This window comes from Lathyrus oleraceus, chromosome 2, assembly GCF_024323335.1.
Source record: "Lathyrus oleraceus cultivar Zhongwan6 chromosome 2, CAAS_Psat_ZW6_1.0, whole genome shotgun sequence".
NCBI lineage: Eukaryota > Viridiplantae > Streptophyta > Magnoliopsida > Fabales > Fabaceae > Lathyrus > Lathyrus oleraceus.
This window is the reverse complement of record NC_066580.1, coordinates 77671459-77691415: the sequence shown is the minus strand read 5'-3', so window position 1 is coordinate 77691415 and position 19957 is coordinate 77671459. Positions and strand designations below refer to the sequence as shown.

Below are 19957 nucleotides of genomic sequence, written 5' to 3'. Positions count from 1 at the left end.
ATTTTTTACCCAAGTATATCTCAATCTCTCCAACTCTCAATATAAGAATCACACAAATCCAAGGTGTTTAAACTGTTTTTTATATTTTTTTCCTAACCTCGAAATGCTTCCAAACCCTAAGAATATAATCATAGGAATTTATTTTCTTTGCATACCATTAAGATTGCTACCTTATGCACCACATGTTAAAATAAATGAGGGAGAACCATAGATATAACTGTCAAAACCTTAACAGACTCAATATATGACCCATTATCAAACAAATTCATGAACATGCCCTAAAAGTCCTAGACTAGCCTGGAATGACACTGCCACCGACATCCGACCCGCCTTTCTTGTCGACGACCGTCAAATCCGTTGTGTCGCTGCCATCTCGCCTAAAAACATGTTTTTCTCTCTCTTTTTTTACTTAAGGTTTTAAGGCATATATCAATACAAATAAATCATGAATATTATTGTCTCTTTTATCACTAATATTTTTCGAATTATTTAAAAGTGCATAAATCATATTAGACTTAAAAATAAAGGTATCTTCAAGTAACAAATGATAAATATCATAAGAAGTGATGTAACTTTGTCATCCAGCCATTCCATGAGGAACACATGTTTATCAATTCGTAAGTTTCAAAATCTCAAATATTTTGAGATCAAAATTTCCTTCCTTTACCTTACAAAATAATTTAAGTGAGTTAGTTTTTCCCTCCTTTAATTAGGGTAAAATGCAACATTAATCGAGCATCTAGAGGTTGTCCTATACTTTGAGTTTGTCGGGGAATTTTCAAAGAACATAGTTGTAATTTCTATGATGAATTTTATGAGTAAGGTTTTGTTTGAGAGTTTGGAGGGAAAGGGAGAATATGGTTTTGAGAAAATAGAAAATTGAGTGAAAAGAATAGAAGAACTTATGTGAAGAGGGTTTTAGAGGTTTATTTTATTCAAAAACCAAATTTTTTATAATATAGAGAACTAAAAAATTGTATTTGAGGGGTTTGGAAGATTTTATTGGTGCACAAGGTGATAAAGATGAACAATGGAAATAAGAGAGAGAAGAGATAATAATAACAAACTTCTACTATTCTAAAATAGTTACAAATGGTTGCACACACACACACACACACACACAATATTACACAGACTGCAAAAGAAGGATAATGATACTATTGTTCACACTACTCACTTGCTTAAATACAAGTGAGACTTAAATAGAAATACTAAAATACCATATAATAAACTTTGTCTACAAGTTTTTGAAAATGAATCAATTCTAACACCATCCCTTAATTCATATTCAACTTAACCAAAACTAACAACACCAATTCCATCCCTCAAGAGGAGAAATTGGTCAGTCTTGATCGTCTTCGTCAGAACATCTGCCAGCTGCTTCTGAGTGCTACAGTGCATAACTTCTAGCGCTCCATTCTAAACATGATTTCTCAAAATGTGGTACTTAGTCTCAATATGCTTGCTTCTACCATGTAGCACCGGGTTCTTGGCAAGATTGATTGCAGACTTGTTATCAACCATCAGCTTCAGAGGCTTGCTTACTTTGATCTTCAGATCCTGCAATAAATTCAGAAGCCACACAACTTGATATGCAGTTACAACACGTGCAATATATTCTGCTTCACAAGTTGACAGAGCAACAATTGGTTTCTTCTTGGAACACCAAGAAATAGAACTTCCCATAAACTTAAATAAGTACCCAGGAGTACTTATTCTGTCAACTCTATCTCCATACCAATCAGAATATGAGTAACTCAGAAGTTCTGATTCAGTTTCAACACCAGAAGGGAACAAAACTTCATACTTTAGAGTTTCCTTTATATACCTCATAATTCTAACAACAACTTGGTAATGAGACCACTTCGGTTTACTCATAAACCTACTCATTATTCCAATTGCATAACAAGTATCAGGTTTGGTATTACACAAATACCTCAGAGAACCTACCTACTGCTTGAACGTTGTCGCATCTACATCGTCACCATCAAAATCAAAATCCAATTTTTGATTTATATCAGCAGGTGTGACAACAACTTTACAATTAAGCAGCTTAAATCTCTTCAAAAGCTCAAATTCTTCTTTCATGGCCTTCAGTCAGACTTTCTGCTTGAGCGCTTCTTCCATACTTACGGGTTCAGAGTCTACTAACATGGCACACTGAATAACTTCCCCTTCAGAATCTATTTCAGTGTCTTGCAGCATGTCAAACTTTGCAAACCTTATCGGAATGTTTCTAATTCTTTGTGGTCTTTGAACTTGTTCAGAACCTTCTAATTCTGGAACAATATCCGATACTACAAACCTTCTCAGAGTGTTTCTGATTCTTTGAACTTGTTCAAAACCTTCTGATTCTGGAACATTATCAGATGCTGGAACTCCATAAGTACTGACTTCAGAAGCATGACCACCTTCAGAATATGGAATATTCCTAGAATATGGACTACCACCAAAATCTGAATCACCATCAGAATATGAATCACCATCAGAATCTAATTCTTCCTCATAATCAATCTCGCCTTCTGATTCTGACTCACTCTCATAGTCATTTTCAGGCTCTAACTCATCTTCAAAATCATAATCAATATCTTTATAAGTTGATTTTGCAGAAGCTCCGCCTCCAGAAGCTCCATTTCCAAAGATTGGATTATCTCAAGATTCTGGATCATCATCATAATCTGGATCAGAATCAAATTCACCTTCAGAGTCAAACTCGCCTTTATAGTCTTCTTCATCTTCAGAGTCACCTTCAGACATATTTTCTGATTCTGACTCACCTTCAGAGGAAAAATCCTCTAAAGAGGCACCTTCTCCTGCAGCTTCAGATTCATCCTCTGACTCAACTTCAGCTTCAGAGTCATCTTCTGAATCCGACTCAGCTTCAGAAACCTTAAATTATGACTCTTCTTCAAAACCTTCAGATTCTGACTCATCTTCAGAACCTTCATATTCTGACTCATCTTCTGATTCTGACTCATATTCAGAATCATACTCGACTTCAAATTCAGAGTCATCTTCTGACTCTGAATCATATTCAAAGTCTCATTCAGAATCAGAGATCGTCAATCGCACAAGTTCATCATCATCAGATTCATAAGCCATCAATAACACAAGTTCATCATCAGAATATCCTCTGGTTATGTTTGCTTCTTCTGACTTCCTTTCCTTGTTTGACTAATAAACCTTAACAAAGTGGCTAAACCTATTACAACAGTAACATTAAACCATTATCTTGTCAAGCTTCTCCATTCCATTATGATGTTTCTTCTCATCAAACTTAGAGGCTTTTGACTCTTGAGACCTACCATGCCTTTTCATGACTTTTGACCAAGACTGCTTCAGGTATTTCTTGACAAAAGAAGCTTTCAAAGTCTACTCTACCTCTCTCTCAAAGGTTCTTTCAGTCAGATGCAACTCTTGCGACTCTAGACTACTTTGCAGCTCTTTTATTCTTATGGTGCTCAGATCCTTAGAATGTTCAATTGCTACAACGATGTAATCAAATTGAGGAGTAAGAGATCTAAGTACCTTCTCAATGATACTTTCTTCAGAGAGAGTTTCTCCACATGACTTCATCTCATTTGTGATCAAAATCACTCTAGAGATGTAGTAATGTACCTCCTCATTGTTCTTCATGCTGAGATTCTCATACTACTTACGTAGATACTGAAGCTTCACCTTCTTCATTAATGCATCACCGCCGTAGCACCGGACCAGTGTGTCCCATGTAGCTTTCGTCATCGTCGAATCAACAATTTTCTTAAACATGTTCACATCCACACACTGATGGATGTAGAACAACGCCTTCTAAACCTTCATCCTCAGATCACGTCGAGCATTTCTCTGTATATCCGTTGCATTTTCTGGAAGTGCAGCGTAACTGTCGTTGACGAGATCAAGAACATCTTGAGCTCCAAACAACATCCTCATATGAATCATCAAACGATTCCAGTTCTTTCCATCAAACACTGGAAGCTTGGTACTCAGATTACCGCCTTGCGCAATATACTCAGATCTCACCTAAACACAATGTTTTCAAATCCCGCAGAATCAAGATATGTGATTCTGTTATGATTTTAATCAAAAATTTAACACGAATTCTTCAAACAGAAATCAATCACACAACGCCTCACCGTTTCACTCGTGTTTCCCGTTGTGTTTCCCTGTGTATCTGAACCAAAGTTCTAGATACCAATTGTTGGTGCACAAGATAATAAAGATGAACAATGGAAACAAGAGAGAAGAGAGAATACTAACAAACTTCTACTACTCTATAACGATTACAAATCGTTCCACACACACAATGCTACACAGACTACAAAAGAAGGATAATGATATTATTCTTCACACTACTCACTTGCTTAAATACAAGTGAGACTTAAGTAGAAATACTTAAATACCCTGTAACAAACTTTGTCTATAAATTTCTAAAAATGAATTAATTCTAACAAATTTTGGAGGGTTTAGATAAATTATTCAAATATAATTTATGTTGTTATAATATTTTAAAAATTAAAAATATACTAATAATAAACATGTTTTTATCATTCTAAACAAATAAAAATTAAAAAATATTAAAGATTTTATTTATATTACTCCTCCCTTTCAAACTTTCATATAAAATTTTCGAAATTGTAAATGATTTTGATGGGCAAATTACTTGTGTATGCTATAAAATTTACATCTAACAAAGATTTGACTAATTTTTGACTTGAGTGTGTCTCCTCTTTAATTATTAAGTTTTTAGCAATCCTACTTTGGTTTCATGAAGGGTGATTTAATGGTCTCAATATCATTAGAGAATTTTGTTTTTCGAGTCTCATATTTTCAAAGTCAGACTTTAGAACAGATCCACACTTTCATACTATGGCAATGACCTTGGGGTTAATTAAATCTTCTATTTAATTTATGAAGATCTTCTATTTTTCTCCACCTAATAGTCTTGTTTTATTTTTAATTTTGTTGGTACAATAATAATAGTCTCCTTTTATATTCGTACATAATACGTCGATTCCGTGTCTCCTCCTTTTCTTGCCACCATTCCCATATTATATTACACATAGCAACATTTTTATCAATCATATCATATATAAATACATCACATTATTAAAATAAAAAAATAAAAAAAAAGAAAGTCCAGGGAAATGGAGCGCAACTAAGTCCCTGTTTGTTTACGCGTTCCGTTTACCTTTCCTTCACTCACACAATACAATAACATAACACTATTTCCATTTCCGTTTTAAATACAACCAAACACACCCTTCCTTCCCAAAACCTCTCCTCCCTCCGATTTCTCAATCCACAGATCCATCAACACAACACCACCATAACCCCCGCAATCAAATCAAAATACACTTATACCCTTCCATAGCCACCAAAAATGAAGGTTTCAAATCGAATGTTCACAATCGGGTTAATCTCGTCATGGTACACATCAAACATTGGTGTACTATTACTCAACAAGTATCTCCTAAGCAACTACGGATTCAAGTACCCAATCTTCTTAACCATGTGTCACATGACAGCTTGTTCGCTGTTCAGCTACGTTGCTATTGCGTGGCTCAAAATGGTTCCAATGCAAACGATTCGTTCGCGGCTTCAGTTTTTCAAGATCGCTACACTGAGTTTGGTTTTCTGTGTTTCTGTTGTTTTTGGGAATGTGTCGTTGAGGTATCTTCCTGTGTCGTTTACTCAAGCTGTCGGTGCTACTACGCCTTTTTTTACTGCCGTTTTTGCTTACTTTATGACGTTTAAAAGAGAGGCGTGGCTTACTTATCTCGCTCTTCTTCCTGTTGTTACCGGTGTCATCTTTGCTAGTGGGGTAAGTTACACTAATTTTTTTTTTTTAATAATTTTTTAATTTTTGGATTTGTCGGTGATGAAAATTATGTATAGGGATTTATATAGGAGACATTTTTGGGTTAGTTTTTGTAATTATTTATTGTTTGTTAAGTTCCTTGCATAAGAAAATTAAATTTATGGTATATTCTAGAACAATCTTGGAATGATTTTGATTATCTGTGCATTAATCACAATTTTGGAATGGTTAATGATTATTCCAGTTTAGAATTGAGTTCGGGTACTTTGATAGCTTGAGGTCAACCATTTGGTTAACTAGTGGAAACTTAACATGCTTAAAATGATAGTTTTGAAAAATGACAAAGCTAATGAAAAAAAAAAAGCTTTGATGTTATATTGGGTTTTATTTTTTATTGATGTTTTGGGGCTTTTAGTATTTTTCAGAAGCTTGATCAAGGTTTTAAATTGCAATTTTGGTTGTATCGTGATGCTTCATATTCTGAGAATTGCAGCTGCAATTGCGGCAAAATCCTTGATATTGCAGAGAATTACAGTCACTTGCTGCTTATGTGTTCTTAACCCATAAGAGATGTAAAAACCTCGATGCCGGACCTGCCCATATTTTGGTCGTTGACTTTGTTTTTAAAGCTGAAAGCTAGACCCCTGTTTATAGAGAAAGACTTCTTTGTTTCCCATTTATTAGACTTGAATCACATTAAAGGAAATTGTGGTCCTTGCCACCTGGCTCAATGGTCCTTAGTATCTTGAGATTTGAATTTGTTGTGCCGATTCTAACTTGTGGTAATTTAGCAACCGTACAGATCTAGTTGTATAAATTTATGAGCAATAGAGTGGAATGTAATAGAGTGATCTATTACTTCCATTGTACATGAAAATATCTACTTAATATAGTCAGTGAAATATCTGGTTTAGGTTTGTCTAAGAGGCTGAGCTTCAGTTGCTAATAGGGGTAAGAAATAATCAAGTTTCTAAAAATAGAACTTGTTAGTTTTTCAGCATAAGTTTTGGTCACTCTTTTGACTTTAATGTATTCTTCAACTGATATTGACTAGTGGAAAACAAGAATACTTTATAGCTTCTGATGCATTTGTTATTCTTTTCTTTCTTTGCTTATAGGGTGAACCAAGCTTTCATTTGTTTGGGTTCATAATATGTGTTGCAGCTACAGCGGCACGAGCCCTAAAATCAGTGTTACAAGGAATTTTACTTTCGTCTGAAGGGTATGTATAAGGAAAATGCTATCTACCTCATTACTGTTTCTTTTTTTTTTGTCGATTTATAAGTGAGTACTGACATCCTTCTTTTTGTGTATCAGGGAGAAGCTAAACTCTATGAACCTTCTCCTTTACATGGCTCCAATGGCTGTTGTTTTCCTTCTTCCCGCTACACTTTATATGGAAGAAAATGTGGTTGGCATCACATTGGCTCTTGCCCGAGATGATGTGAAGATCATTTGGTATCTTCTGTTTAATTCCTCACTCGCATATTGTGTCAACCTGACCAATTTCTTGGTCACAAAGCACACCAGTGCTCTCACCCTTCAGGTATTGTCCCTTTCTCACAGTCATACAACTTGTTACGAACATGCCTGCTATTTTTTCAGTTGGAACATCAATTATTTATGATTGTCATAAACAAGTTTCTTAAAATTCATGAGTAAACTGTTTTCCAGTTTTCATTTCAAACTGGTAAAGACGATCAAGGTTTGCTGCTAAAACTTTCTGTTGGACTTCTACAGCTAGTGCTAGGGTGCCATTTTCAATTTTTTACTGAAATTTGTCTGCAATTTTAAAATTCAACCTAGAGTTTCTCTCGGTATTCTTTGTTCCATGACACTTCATGTTTTACTGATTCACATAGTTAGTTTTCTTTGGTCAAAAGCTTGGCTGCTACAATTGTTTATTTGCCAAGTTACTTAGTAGATATATAATTGTTGTATAATTGTAGGGTTTCATGTTTCAGGTTATAGTAACAAATGTAAACTTGTGTTAAAGTGATGTAAGTTAATGTTTAACAAATAACAACTAATCTTCAAGCATTGGCACATACAGGTACTTGGGAATGCTAAAGGTGCTGTAGCAGTTGTAGTTTCAATTCTGATATTTAGAAATCCAGTTTCAGTCACTGGAATGATGGGTTATTCACTTACAGTCCTCGGAGTTGTTCTTTACAGCGAAGCCAAAAAGCGAAGCAAGTGATTCTGACAAAGAAGTCAGCAATGAATTCTATATAATTTCTTTCCGTCACTGCCATGGACAACTTCAAGATTCCACGAGACGAATTTGTTAGCATGACTTTGATCGGAATCAGAATGTTTCAGACTCTACATAAGAATTCTTTTGGCCCAACATAGATAATAGCTTCATATAAAGGGGGGTTTCCCCATTGTATTAGAAACTGTGCAGAAATAGCCCATGGTACAAAGTTCCAATAACTGAATGATCTCTCTCCTATACCCTTGTTGGCATGTTGAGGTCTTGTGGTCATTTATTCTTTGAAGAAAAAGTTGTAAAATTGGATCTCAGACCATTTGTTATTTACAATGCACATTTGTTTAATGATGAGAAAATTCTTATTTTTGATATAGTAGTTTTATGGTTTAGTAAAATATTCTATATTCAAAACTAGAGATTATTACAATAATTATTATTTGTTGTTTGAAAATAAATAGTTTTTTTAAACAAAATTCACAAATTATGCAAGCAATTTAGAGAATGAAAAAAAAGAAACAGTAACCGTTGGTACGTACGCGCCAAATTCTAAATTCTCTCTAACTAAACTAACTAACCAATTCTCTGTTGCAAAATCTTTCTCTCTCATCACCCTCCATCTTCTACACTTTACATTTCCACTCGATAACAGAACCGCCATATCCATTAACCACCATGTTTAACACCTTCCTCTCTCTCACTTTCTCTCTCTACATTCTCCTCTCTCTCCTCCCAACAACCACCACCTCCCTCCCTTCCATCGGCGTCACCTACTCCACTTTCCCCACAAACCGTCAAGAACCACCACCACGACCACCGCCACCACCTTCCTCACCCCCGCCGCCATCACAACCAGACCGCATTACCACCGCCATGGAAAAACTCAAACTCCACTCCCTCCGTCTCGAAGAGCCGGACCCAAGCATCATCCGAAGCCTCCTCTACACCAACGTGTCCCTCTTCCTCACCGTCCCAAACTACATGGTTACACCAATGGCGAACAACCGCTCCGTCGCACGTGCCTGGGTTTACACTCACGTGCTACCTTTCTACCCGCGCGCCAAAATCACTACAATCTCAGTAGGCAACGCTTTCATCGACGTTTACCCCGAAGCTGTCAACAATCTCCTTCCTGCAATCTCCAACGTACACGTGTCACTCCGCGATCTTGGAATCCGTAAGATCTCCGTTTCAACTTCGTTTTCTTTCGTAACCGCCGTTTCTTCTCCGTTTCCACCGTCTTCCGCAACTTTTCAAGAACCTCCCGGCGTTAACCTAATGGGACCGTTACTTCAGTTCTTGAGCGACACGAATTCTTCGTTCTTGATTAATCTCTACCCTTACAATCTTTACCGGTTAAGATCGGAGATACCTCTCGGACTCGCGCTTTTTCAAGATTATCCGTTTAATTTCCGTGACGACTTTACAACTGGAGTTCGTTACCGGAATCTCTTCGACATTATGGTCGACGCCGTGGTTAGCGCAATGGCGCTTGCAGGTTACGAAACTATTCCAGTTATTGTTACTGAGACGGGATGGCCTAGCACCGGGTATGAACTCGACGCGAATCCAGGATATGCTGAGATTTATCTGAGGGGATTAGTGAAGCATTTGAAGTCCGGTGCCGGAACGCCGTTGCTGAGAGACGGAGTGAAAGGGGTTTACATTTACGAGCTTTTCGACAAGGAAGGAGCGGGAAGAAATTGGGGGCTTTTGTATCCGAATGGTACAACGAAGTATGAGGTTGATTTCTCTGAAGCTTCACGTTCGAGTTTGGTGAATTGGATTAACGTGGCGCTTTTGTTGATCATCTTCGTTGAGGTTTGTTGCATGGTTATTGTTGATTAGTGTTCATTTTCGGATTAATGTTGTTTTAGTTCTGTAATTAGATTGGTATATGATGCCTAATCAACCATTGATGTTCATATTGTTCTGTAGAGATATAGTATAGAGAACGTTGTTGAATTGTAGTTGAGCCCATATCTTAATGAAGCTCCAATACAGATTTTTGTGTGTGATTGAGTCTCTTTTACAGAAATTTGAATTATGTGAAGCACACTTTATAATGTGAAATCAAATTTACAAATGATAGATATGAACAGAGCAAGATACATGTAATTTCTTTATTTACAAAAATACGAAAAAAATGGTAGTCGAACCAAAAAAAACTCCGTAATCCTATAGGATGAAACAAATATTCAGCATCTATGATTTTCTTTGATGCTCAAACATGTCACATATAGGGTCTGGTAGCAAAAACTTGCGCGTTCCTGCATCTTCGTCTGCAACACTCAAAATATCCACATGACTGCTTATGATACTTATTATTCGGAAGCCCTTTGTTTGTATCACATTCCTTTGCCTGGAAATATACTCATTCATTTTGGTAGAATCTTCACCTTCTCTGCAAATACAGAACATATTGGTGGCTTAAGATGTGGTTCTTGCAAAATGTGTATGTTTGGTCCAAGGTGTTGAAACTTACACATGTCAATGGCAAAATAAACATATTATCATGTCACACATACTTTGTGGATGAGTTAAAGTTTTGCTGAAACTTTAATCTGTAGTTTTTGCCAAATTTACAATAGCTCAATGTGATTTTGACAATTTCAGTGTCAGTCCAAATATCCACTATACAATCTAATACTATAAAATAAATAAATTGAATGCGTAGTAGTTAATTATTTTCGTTACTCAATTAATTTTCTTGATGTAATTAAAAAATATTGTATCTCTGATTATTAGTTATCTATCTTCATTTAACTTTTATAAGAATGGTTCATAAGATAACAAAAGGGTGTTTTAAGAACAATTTACTGCACAAATCTTAAAAAATAGAAGGAAGAAATATAGTGAAAATAAATTTTAATGAAGTGTAAAAACAGTATTTTCTTAAACTAGAGCAAAGAAACCTTTGATATCTTAAAAACAACAATGTGTGATTTTTGTTCAATCTTTATCTAGGATACTTGGGTGGAACTTAATACCTCATCATCAATGAAGACCACCCTCTAAATCCAGCAGAGACAAGATGATTGATGGTGACATTTTGGTCTTTTTCTGGCTCTCTTGATAACAAAGTTATAGGCCAACCACTAGCTTGAAGGTTCATGTATAATCTTAACACAGCCATGCGCTTTAAATTTTTTGCCTCTAAGATACAATTGCTAATGCTGTTATAATGAAATCCAACACCAGAAGAAAACCTTGTCAAGTTACTGCTAATAATATAATATATGCAGATTAGCATCAAGCTGGATAATTACATAAAAAATGTATAATAATTACATTTGAGATTTTATAGCAAGAAATATGGATTAATATACTAATGCAAGTTGGAGCAACAAACCAATTATAAAAGCCAAATTAAGACACCAAAATTCAAGCTGACCTACATCTAAGCATTTATCTATATTTTACATTATCTAGGGTACATAAATGGCTTAGATCTGCTAATACAATAAACAAAGTTCCGTATGTTTTTTTTTTAAGGTAGACAAACAATGATATATTAATTATTGTATTAGTATTTTTTTCTCCTACATGAAATGTTCGAACCCTAGTGTTTTAACACCTTCAATTTCTTTAACCATTAGCTCAAACCAATTGAAATACTCAATCTCCCATACTAAGATTGAGTATACAAGTTACTTCAAAATTTCTATATGAAATAACATCTTCAAAGTGCCAAAATGTACTTGTAAAGAAGATAAGTAAAATTTCTTTTACTATTGCGAAATTGGGATCGAATTACTTGCGGTAAGAAATCAACACAGTCAGACAAATCAAGCGGTAGTGATTTTGAGTTTAGAAAATCATATTGAAAGCACAAATTCAAAACTATACATCATTAGTTGTTCAATCTTGATCAGGTTCAAATTGCTTGACTTCAAATTATATAACATTGTGAAATCCAAATCACATAAACTTAACCAATAGAAATAAAATTCAAATCTTACATTATAAGATTACCTTTGAAACAAATCGGAAGAATGAGGACTCAATTGAAAAATGCCATCTATGTCAATCAACACCACATCAAAACCCTCCTTTGATGGTTTAACACCATTGAAGTAATCCTCAACCACAGATTTGGTTAAATCCAAATCCCTAGCATATTGACCACCTTTGACATACTGTACAGCCAGGTCCTTACAAATTTCAGGAACATTATGTTCTTCCAAATGATTGAGCTTAGCATACAGAGAATGCATTTTGCAATAACTATAGTCATCGTTTATATTCCTAAGCTCAACAATTCCTGCACTGTTATTTTGACAAGATTGTAGCATCATTGCCATTGAAACCAACAGAGTGATTAATAAAAGTCCAAGAGCTGCAAATCCAGCAATGAAGATTGTTGCAGAAAATGATGTGATATAGAATCCCGATTCTAACATAAAACTGCTCCTCATCTCTGTCACCAATGAAAAAACAAGACAAAATAATCATCAAAACTAAACTAAAATAATAACTCGAAGTCAAGGTCAATTAGTTGAATCTGAAAATTCTCGATCATGTTATTCATTTCGAGAATTTTCAATTTCATTCATGAGCAGAATCCACCATATAGGTGATAATAATTCATGATCATACCAGAAGCAGCAGAGAGACTCCTTGTAGAATAAGCATGTTCCATTTGATGGCCATAAGCAGACATAATAACACACCAACCTAAATCTATCTCAGGATCAAACAAGTACCCTGAAATTTTAGAGAAACTTGATCATTGTTCATATGATTCAGTTTCAATGAAAATTCAACAAAAATTAAGTTTCCAAGCTATTTCTAGTAATAGACACACAAAAAAAAACTAATCACATGGCTTCACATCACAATCACTCAACACCATAGCAAACAAACTGAATTGCTCTAAAAAAGGTGAAAGAAAAAAGAGTAGAAACTGACCCAGAAAGTGTTTGTTTTATTGCCCCAATAAGCATTCTAAAACAACATGAACAAAGTAACCATGTTGTGAACATGTGGATGTGGAGTTAAGCCTGTGATTTGGGAAAGTTGTTGTGAGAGAAAAGAACACCTAGGACAGACATCATAAGTATTATGAGTATGATGATGTGACAAAGTGAATTATTATGGATCAAAGATATAGAATATTGTACAGCTAAGCCTTTTGATTTAATGTGCCTCTCTATGATTGGAGATTAACATATTTTAAAATTAAAAGTTGAATATGTTTTGATACAAATGGTGATTATTTATTAAAAGTTTAAGTATTTCAATTTTTAATTCATTAAATGTATAATCTTTCATAAAAGTCTATTAAACAATGATTTTAAGGTATTTATTAACAATTGTTCATACCTTTATTAAATCATTTAAGGGTAAGAATGTGTGTCTATCTAAATTAATCAATGTCTTTCTTAATACGTGTTGACACTTAAAAAGGATTAAAAGTTTCTAACTGAATGAATAGTTTTGAGGTTTAACTATAAATTATTGACTAAATCTTTAAAAATGCTAATCATTATCCGAAATGATATCACTTTATTTATTTAAAATAGATCTAAGAATAAAAAACAACAATATAAGACATGATGTTACTCTCTGGATAGAGCCATTTGGCAAGGCTCCAATGGTGGGGCAAATGAAAATAGTGGCTAGATTCTAGATTCTATAGTCCTATGTAATTTATAAATAATGCATGAATTGTCCACAATTTCTCAATCCACTTGGTGCAATCAGAGAAGGTTCCTTCCAAATGCAATCACATCATTCATTTATAGGTCAACAAAGACAGAACAACTGCACAATGGAATATATGGACCTTTTCATTTATGAATTTCCATATATTCACTTTACTACACACACAAAATATTTGTACTCAAGAACAAAAATTTAAAGACATTACGAATATTAAACATTCTCACATGAAGCCAGAATAACATAAATGGATCAAGCAATTTTTGCTGCCAGCTTTAACAAATTGATAAGGATTCTCGTACTAGAGAATTTGCTGTCACAAAAATGTGAACCACAACACTTGATTCTCAATATTTGCTATCACAGCCACAGAATAAAGAGATTCATTCATATCTTGTTATGCTTTAAGAATATTTGACTATATCTCTCTTTTTTTTCAAGACACATTCATTTGAAGAGAGAAATGAGATTTTCCAAATGCTTCTTCTGGAATATCTAAGCCTTCAATGAAGTCTCTTATGCTTCCTTTGGTGATTACTTTCCCTCTTGTTAGCTGTTTTAACTTCTCATATGGCTCAGGAACACCATATTTTCGCATAACCTATATAAAGATTTGCAAGGCGTTAATATTATTGCAGAGTTTTTAAAGGCGGATAACGACAAGCAACACCAAAAGCAGGACTATTCAAAAGTAACATTTCGATTTTACTTCAGGTAGAGAAAGTATCTATTGTTAAATTGTAATTCCTTGTGTCGAAGCAGGTTGTTCGACAGAGTAAGGAAGTGTCAAACCACCTATTCCTATTTTTTTTGTGATAAGCACTTGTATTAATACGCACAAGGGGTGCAACCCAATACAAAGGGAAAAAAGTTACAATCCAATGAAATTAGAAGGATTAGCAAACCATAATTCTCTATTAATATCTATACTCCCTTTAGACAAAATAGAAATCCAATCCCACCCAATTGATTTAATAATCAATAAAATCTCTACCACATTCCAAATGGAATGTTTAAAAACCAAATTATTTCTAGCATTCCAAATGCTCCAACAAACCAAGGACCAAATAAAAGCGAAAAAAGACGACTTCACTCTTCCATCCAAAGAATTTGATAGAAATAAAAGCACATCTTCTCCAGTAACAATAGTATCAATATCCGAAATTTCCAACAGATCATCAAAATCCACTCCAAACCACGATAACACTTCCTTCCAAATGGTTTTAACTTTACAACACTTAAGAAAAAGGTGACCAACAAATTCCTCTTCTAACTCACATAAGGGACAAAAAGAACCCTCCACACCTAAAATCACACCTCTATGCCAAAGTTCTTTTCTCGTCGGTAAGGCTCCCAAGATCCATCTCCACCCAAACAACTTGACTTTACACGGAATAGTAGCTTTCCATAATCTTTTAAGTTCACAAAGTCTAAAATCACTACCAATATGATTAACCGCATTCAAAGTATACAATCGTTTAAATGCATTCCTAACCGAAAAACCCCCCACATCTCTCCACCAAATTAATTTATCAACCTCATTCATACACGGTTTTACATCCTTTAAGATCTCTATTAACTCCTTCCAATCCTCCAATAATTCACCTACTAATAAGGTAGAATCAACACCCACCTTCCAACTCCAACCCACATTCTCCCATAAACCACAATTAATCACAAGAGCATTAGGAAAAGAACAAACCTCAAATAAACGAGGAAAAAGAAGCTTAAGAGAAATATTTCCCAACCAACAATGCTTCCAAAAAAGAATAGAATTGCCTCTTCCCAATTTACAAGAAATTGAATCACAAAACCAATCATGACCGCCAAAAGGAGTTCCACAAACCAACCGGATATCTCTCCACCATAGGGAATAATTAGAGAAAGCCGACTTCGACACCACATCACAAAGAGATTGCAATCCACTACCATATCTAAATTGTAGTAATTTAAACCAAATCGCATGCTTATCATTAAGAAAACGCCAACCCCATTTACTCATCAAAGACAAATTAAACCACTCCACATTCTTAACACCTAAACCTCCTTCCTCCGTTCTAAGACAAATTTTATCCCAACTAACCCAACACATTTTTCTACTTCCACCACCATCCCCCCATAAGAAATTCCTTTGGATTTTGATAATATCCTCCAAAACACACTTAGGAGCCTTAAAGAAAGAAAGTAAAAAGATAGGCAAATTGTTTATCACCGAATTGAGTAAAGTAACCTTACCTCCAAGAGATAGATGTTTCCCTCGCCAACCACTCAAACTCTTCTTCAACTTTGTAATCATCATAGACCAAAAAAGTCTACGTCTATGATTACCTCCAATTGGAATACCGAGAAAAGTAAAAGGTATCTTTTCCAAATTACAAGCCAAAAAAGAAGACGCCGATTCCAAAATAAAATCCTCCACATGCACACCATACAACTTACTTTTCTTTAAATTAATACACAACCCCGACACCAATTCAAAACCCCTCAATAAAGTTTTAATACACCATAAGTTTTCCTTAGATCCATCACACACTAAAACCGTATCATTTGCAAATTGGAGCATCTCAAAATGAATATCCTCCGAAACCGCAAAACCTTTGAACAATCCCAACGAAACCGCTTTCCTCATCATTCCCGCAAGACCTTCTCCCACCAAAAGAAAAAGAAAAGGAGAAAGAGGGTCTCCTTGACGCAACCCTCTAGATGTTTTAAATTCCAAAGTTGGACTACCATTAACTAAAATTGATACCGAACTAGAAAAAACCGTACCTTCCATCCACTTCATCCATAACTCACCAAAACCCATTTTTCTAAGCATAAATTTAAGAAAACCCCATGAAACACAATCATAGGCTTTCTCAAAATCAACCTTCAACACAATACATTTCCTACGCTTCCTTTTCGCAAAATCTAATATCTCATTAAGCACCACCACCCCATCAAATAATTGTCTCCCTTCAATGAAAGCCGTTTGAAAATGCGACACAAGTTTACCAATCACCAATCTCAACCTCGCCGCAAGAATTTTTGATATTAACCGATATAAGCAACCCACTAAACAAATAGGACGATACTCATCAATGCTTATCGGACAATCAAATTTAGGAATAAGAGCAAGAAAGGATGCCGTCGCGGATCGAGGAAGAACACCACGCACATAAAACTCTTGAACAAAATTAACCACGTCATCCTTCACAAAATTCCAACACTTTTTCAAAAAACCAAGCGGAAAACCGTCCGGACCCGGACTCTTATCACAATCACTTAACCACACAATCTCTTTAATTTCATCCACTTGGAATGGAGCTTCCAAAAAATCTCTATCTTCCACACTAAGAACATTAAAATTAAGCCCATCCAAGGTCGGTCTATCCTCCATCGGTTCCGTAAAACGGCTTTTAAAATGATTAAAGATCTCACTTTTAATATCCTCCACACCTTCCAACCGACCTCTTGAAGTAATCAAAGAAGCAATATTATTTCTCCTAAATCTCCCTTTCATAACGGAATGAAAGAATTTGGAATTAGTATCCCCAAGACGAATCCAATTACACCTAGCTTTTTGGCGCAAAAAATTATCTCGTAAAAGCATAGTATTCCACACCTCTTTCGTAGCCACCTCTCTATTTCTCCTCAAAGAATCAACCATGCCATCCTCCGCTAAATCCGCTACCACCAAATCCAACGAGTTGAGATCACCCACCGCTTTTTCCACATTCAAATCAAGCATCCCGAAAACTTCTTTATTCCAACTCTTCAATTTTGATTTCACCGCCAACAATTTTTCTTTCAAAATATAGCTCGCCTTCCCTCTCCTAATAGTATTATTCCAAATATCACTCACCAAAGGAATGAAATCATCATGCTCACACCACCCTTTAAAAAACTTAAAAGGTTTCGGGCCCCAATCCACAATATTGCAATTTAACCAAATAGGACAATGGTCTGAAATAGACCTATCCCCCACCACAATCCCTCCCACACCCCACAAGTCAAATAATTTCTCAGAAATGAGAAATCTATCCAACCTACTACAAGCACTCCCATCCAAATTGTACCAGGTAAACCTCTTATTAATCAATGGAACATCCACAAGATCCATCAAACTAATAAAATCCTCAAAGTCCTCCGCCTCTTTTAGATTAAAATTATTCGATATACCCTTCCTCTCTGCTTTAACCCGGACAGTATTAAAATCACCACCAACACACCACAACCCTTCTGGAAATTTTGATTTAAACTCTACAAGCCTCCCCCAAAATTCGTTCTTCTTCTCAATAAAACAAGAAGAATACACATTAACCAAAAAAAGATTGATACCGGACCACAACACATGAATTCCAAGGAATCCTTCCCCAACAAAACTAGAAACCAGATCAAAAGACTTTTTCTTCCACAATGTTAAAATACCACCAGATCTACCCACTGCCCATTTAGAACTCCAATCCGCTAAAGAATCATTCCAAAGAGAATCCAACTGGAAAACATCAATAGCATGAATCTTGGTTTCTTGAATAAAGCACACATCTATCTTAGAATCGCAAACTAATTTTCTCAAAGAATGCAATTTAGCTTTGCATCCACACCCACAAATATTATACGACGCAATAATCATTTTAATTGATTTGATTTTGCATCCACCGTATTAACCACACATTTATCAGCTAACTCCCTCATATTAATAGCTTCAATTTGTAACCTTTCAGACCCTCCTCCCGTCAACCCCAAACATTTTGCTCTATTCCAAATATTTCGCGCCACTCCACTATTAACCTCATCATCATCTACCTGTTTCACACTATCACTTCCCTCCACTGATTCAAAAGAAGAGAGATACTGACCATCCCCCTCATTATTACCGCGAGCAAATATAATTCTATTCAACTTAAGTTTAGAATTAGGAAACTCAGAAATAGTCTCTGACATGTCACTATTACTGCCTCTGTTACCACTTCTCAGCACTGAAAAAGCAGTATCATACCTACTATCCTTCGTATTCCCCAAACTCTGCCCACCAACCAATAATTTCAATCCCATAACCGTCCCAGACAGTGTCGCCTCACTGTCCATCATATGTCCACCAGGCCGTGCTAAATCCACACACTGAACCACTTCTTCACAGCTCCCCGAAGCAAACCTCCCACCTGCTACCACATCTACCGAATACGAAACAGACTCGCCATTCTCAATATCTGCCGTATCCCCCACAAAACCATTAGCTCCAACCACCAGCCTACTACTCCCTTTAGAAACTCGCACACAAGAGCCAACTGTCTCCGAAGAAAACTAAACAATTTGCTCAGTTTCTTTGACTATCGCATCCGAATTATCCTTCAAACAGTTCCCAAAACTACTGCATTCCTCCGCCCCCGAATCCAGCGACTTCCCTCCAACCTGTGAAACCAGTTGAACATGTCGTCGACCATCAACAGAATTCGTAGCAGTCCCTATTCATATTCCAGCACTATCAACCGAACAGTTCCCAACACATCCACTCTTCTTCGCAACCGCATCCAGCAATGTCCCTCCATCCTGTGACACAGTCCGACTTTGCACTCGAACTTCATCAGCAAACGCATCAGGCTCTGCTTGAATAGCAGCAGGTCTGTGTCCGAGTGGTTGTTCAAAATTTTCTCGCATAATCAATTCGTCTTCCTCGAACAAATGATGAATATCTAAACCCTTAGCACCTGACTCATCATCATCCTCCGACAACTCCTCAATCGAAGAATTAATTGAAAAATTATCAACAGATTCACTAATAACCCTTCCCACCTCTTCCACCACACCAATGTCAAAAACCAAACCATTGATCTTCACTTGATACATATCATTAACCCACCTTCTGCTTCTAGTTCGAACCAGCAATCTCGCCGAATCCAACACCTTCCGCGAAGCTGTATTGAAATCAGCTCACACAAACGAGCCAAATAAACCCACAAAGACACCAAAGAAATCATCCGTCCAAGCGTGACACGGTATACCTATACAGCGAACCCACATTAATCGTTCTTCATCCACATGCCCTGGTTTCCATCTAGCAATTGACGTAAACCATTTGCTCCACCAATTATGCCCTTCGTCAACAAAAACCTCTACCGCACCCTCCTCCACATCTTCAAAGATACACAAATTAGGCCCTAATGGTTTAATGGAAAAATCAAAATAGCCTTCAGACTGAAAAATTTTCTGCATCGAAAACGCCATCCCCGACGTTCGGACCAATCCAACATACGCCTTTAGAATATTTGGATTATCCCTGG

The 19957-nt window shown here is 35.9% G+C and overlaps 4 protein-coding genes across 4 annotated transcripts; 2 read left to right on the top strand and 2 right to left on the bottom strand.

Moving 5' to 3' along the window:
• Positions 1–1419: 1419 nt before the first annotated feature.
• On the bottom strand, positions 1420–2088 carry LOC127121995 (secreted RxLR effector protein 161-like). The gene is made up of 2 exons (XM_051052414.1): positions 1955–2088; positions 1420–1882 (listed from the first exon to the last, which is right to left on the bottom strand). Exons 1-2 carry the CDS (start codon positions 2086–2088, stop codon positions 1420–1422), a joined length of 597 nt encoding a protein of 198 aa, XP_050908371.1.
• A 2997-nt stretch (positions 2089–5085) lies between these two features.
• On the top strand, positions 5086–8402 carry LOC127118212 (probable sugar phosphate/phosphate translocator At3g11320). Its single transcript, XM_051048368.1, has 4 exons — positions 5086–5821; positions 6937–7040; positions 7136–7364; positions 7872–8402. Exons 1-4 carry the CDS (start codon positions 5381–5383, stop codon positions 8016–8018), a joined length of 921 nt encoding a protein of 306 aa, XP_050904325.1. The 5' UTR covers positions 5086–5380; the 3' UTR covers positions 8019–8402.
• A 152-nt stretch (positions 8403–8554) lies between these two features.
• LOC127118211 (glucan endo-1,3-beta-glucosidase 12) lies at positions 8555–10045 on the top strand. The gene has a single exon (XM_051048367.1). It carries the CDS (start codon positions 8706–8708, stop codon positions 9876–9878), a length of 1173 nt encoding a protein of 390 aa, XP_050904324.1. The 5' UTR covers positions 8555–8705; the 3' UTR covers positions 9879–10045.
• Positions 10046–10074: 29 nt separating this feature from the next.
• Positions 10075–13136, bottom strand: LOC127118213 (uncharacterized protein At2g39920). Its single transcript, XM_051048369.1, has 5 exons — positions 12942–13136; positions 12630–12737; positions 12006–12450; positions 11021–11206; positions 10075–10434 (listed from the first exon to the last, which is right to left on the bottom strand). The coding sequence occupies exons 2-5, from the start codon at positions 12691–12693 to the stop codon at positions 10236–10238; spliced, it is 894 nt and encodes a 297-aa protein (XP_050904326.1). The 5' UTR covers positions 12694–12737; positions 12942–13136; the 3' UTR covers positions 10075–10235.
• Positions 13137–19957: the final 6821 nt, after the last annotated feature.

Excerpts from the sequence above, each read along its gene's own strand:
- LOC127118211 (XM_051048367.1), top strand. The coding sequence starts at position 8,706 with ATGTTTAACACCTTCCTCTCTCTCACTTTCTCTCTCTACATTCTCCTC.
- LOC127121995 (XM_051052414.1), bottom strand. The coding sequence starts at position 2,088 with ATGAAAGAAGAATTTGAGCTTTTGAAGAGATTTAAGCTGCTTAATTGT. Across the intron at positions 1,883-1,954 it reads GATGCGACAACGTTCAAGCA|GTTTATGAGTAAACCGAAGT; the intron begins GTAGGTAGGTTC and ends AATAATGAGTAG.
- LOC127118212 (XM_051048368.1), top strand. The coding sequence starts at position 5,381 with ATGAAGGTTTCAAATCGAATGTTCACAATCGGGTTAATCTCGTCATGG. Across the intron at positions 5,822-6,936 it reads GTGTCATCTTTGCTAGTGGG|GGTGAACCAAGCTTTCATTT; the intron begins GTAAGTTACACT and ends CTTTGCTTATAG. Across the intron at positions 7,365-7,871 it reads CCAGTGCTCTCACCCTTCAG|GTACTTGGGAATGCTAAAGG; the intron begins GTATTGTCCCTT and ends TGGCACATACAG.
- LOC127118213 (XM_051048369.1), bottom strand. The coding sequence starts at position 12,693 with ATGTCTGCTTATGGCCATCAAATGGAACATGCTTATTCTACAAGGAGT. Across the intron at positions 12,451-12,629 it reads GAGTCTCTCTGCTGCTTCTG|AGATGAGGAGCAGTTTTATG; the intron begins GTATGATCATGA and ends CATTGGTGACAG. Across the intron at positions 10,435-11,020 it reads TGGTCTTCATTGATGATGAG|AGAAGGTGAAGATTCTACCA; the intron begins GTATTAAGTTCC and ends CTGTATTTGCAG.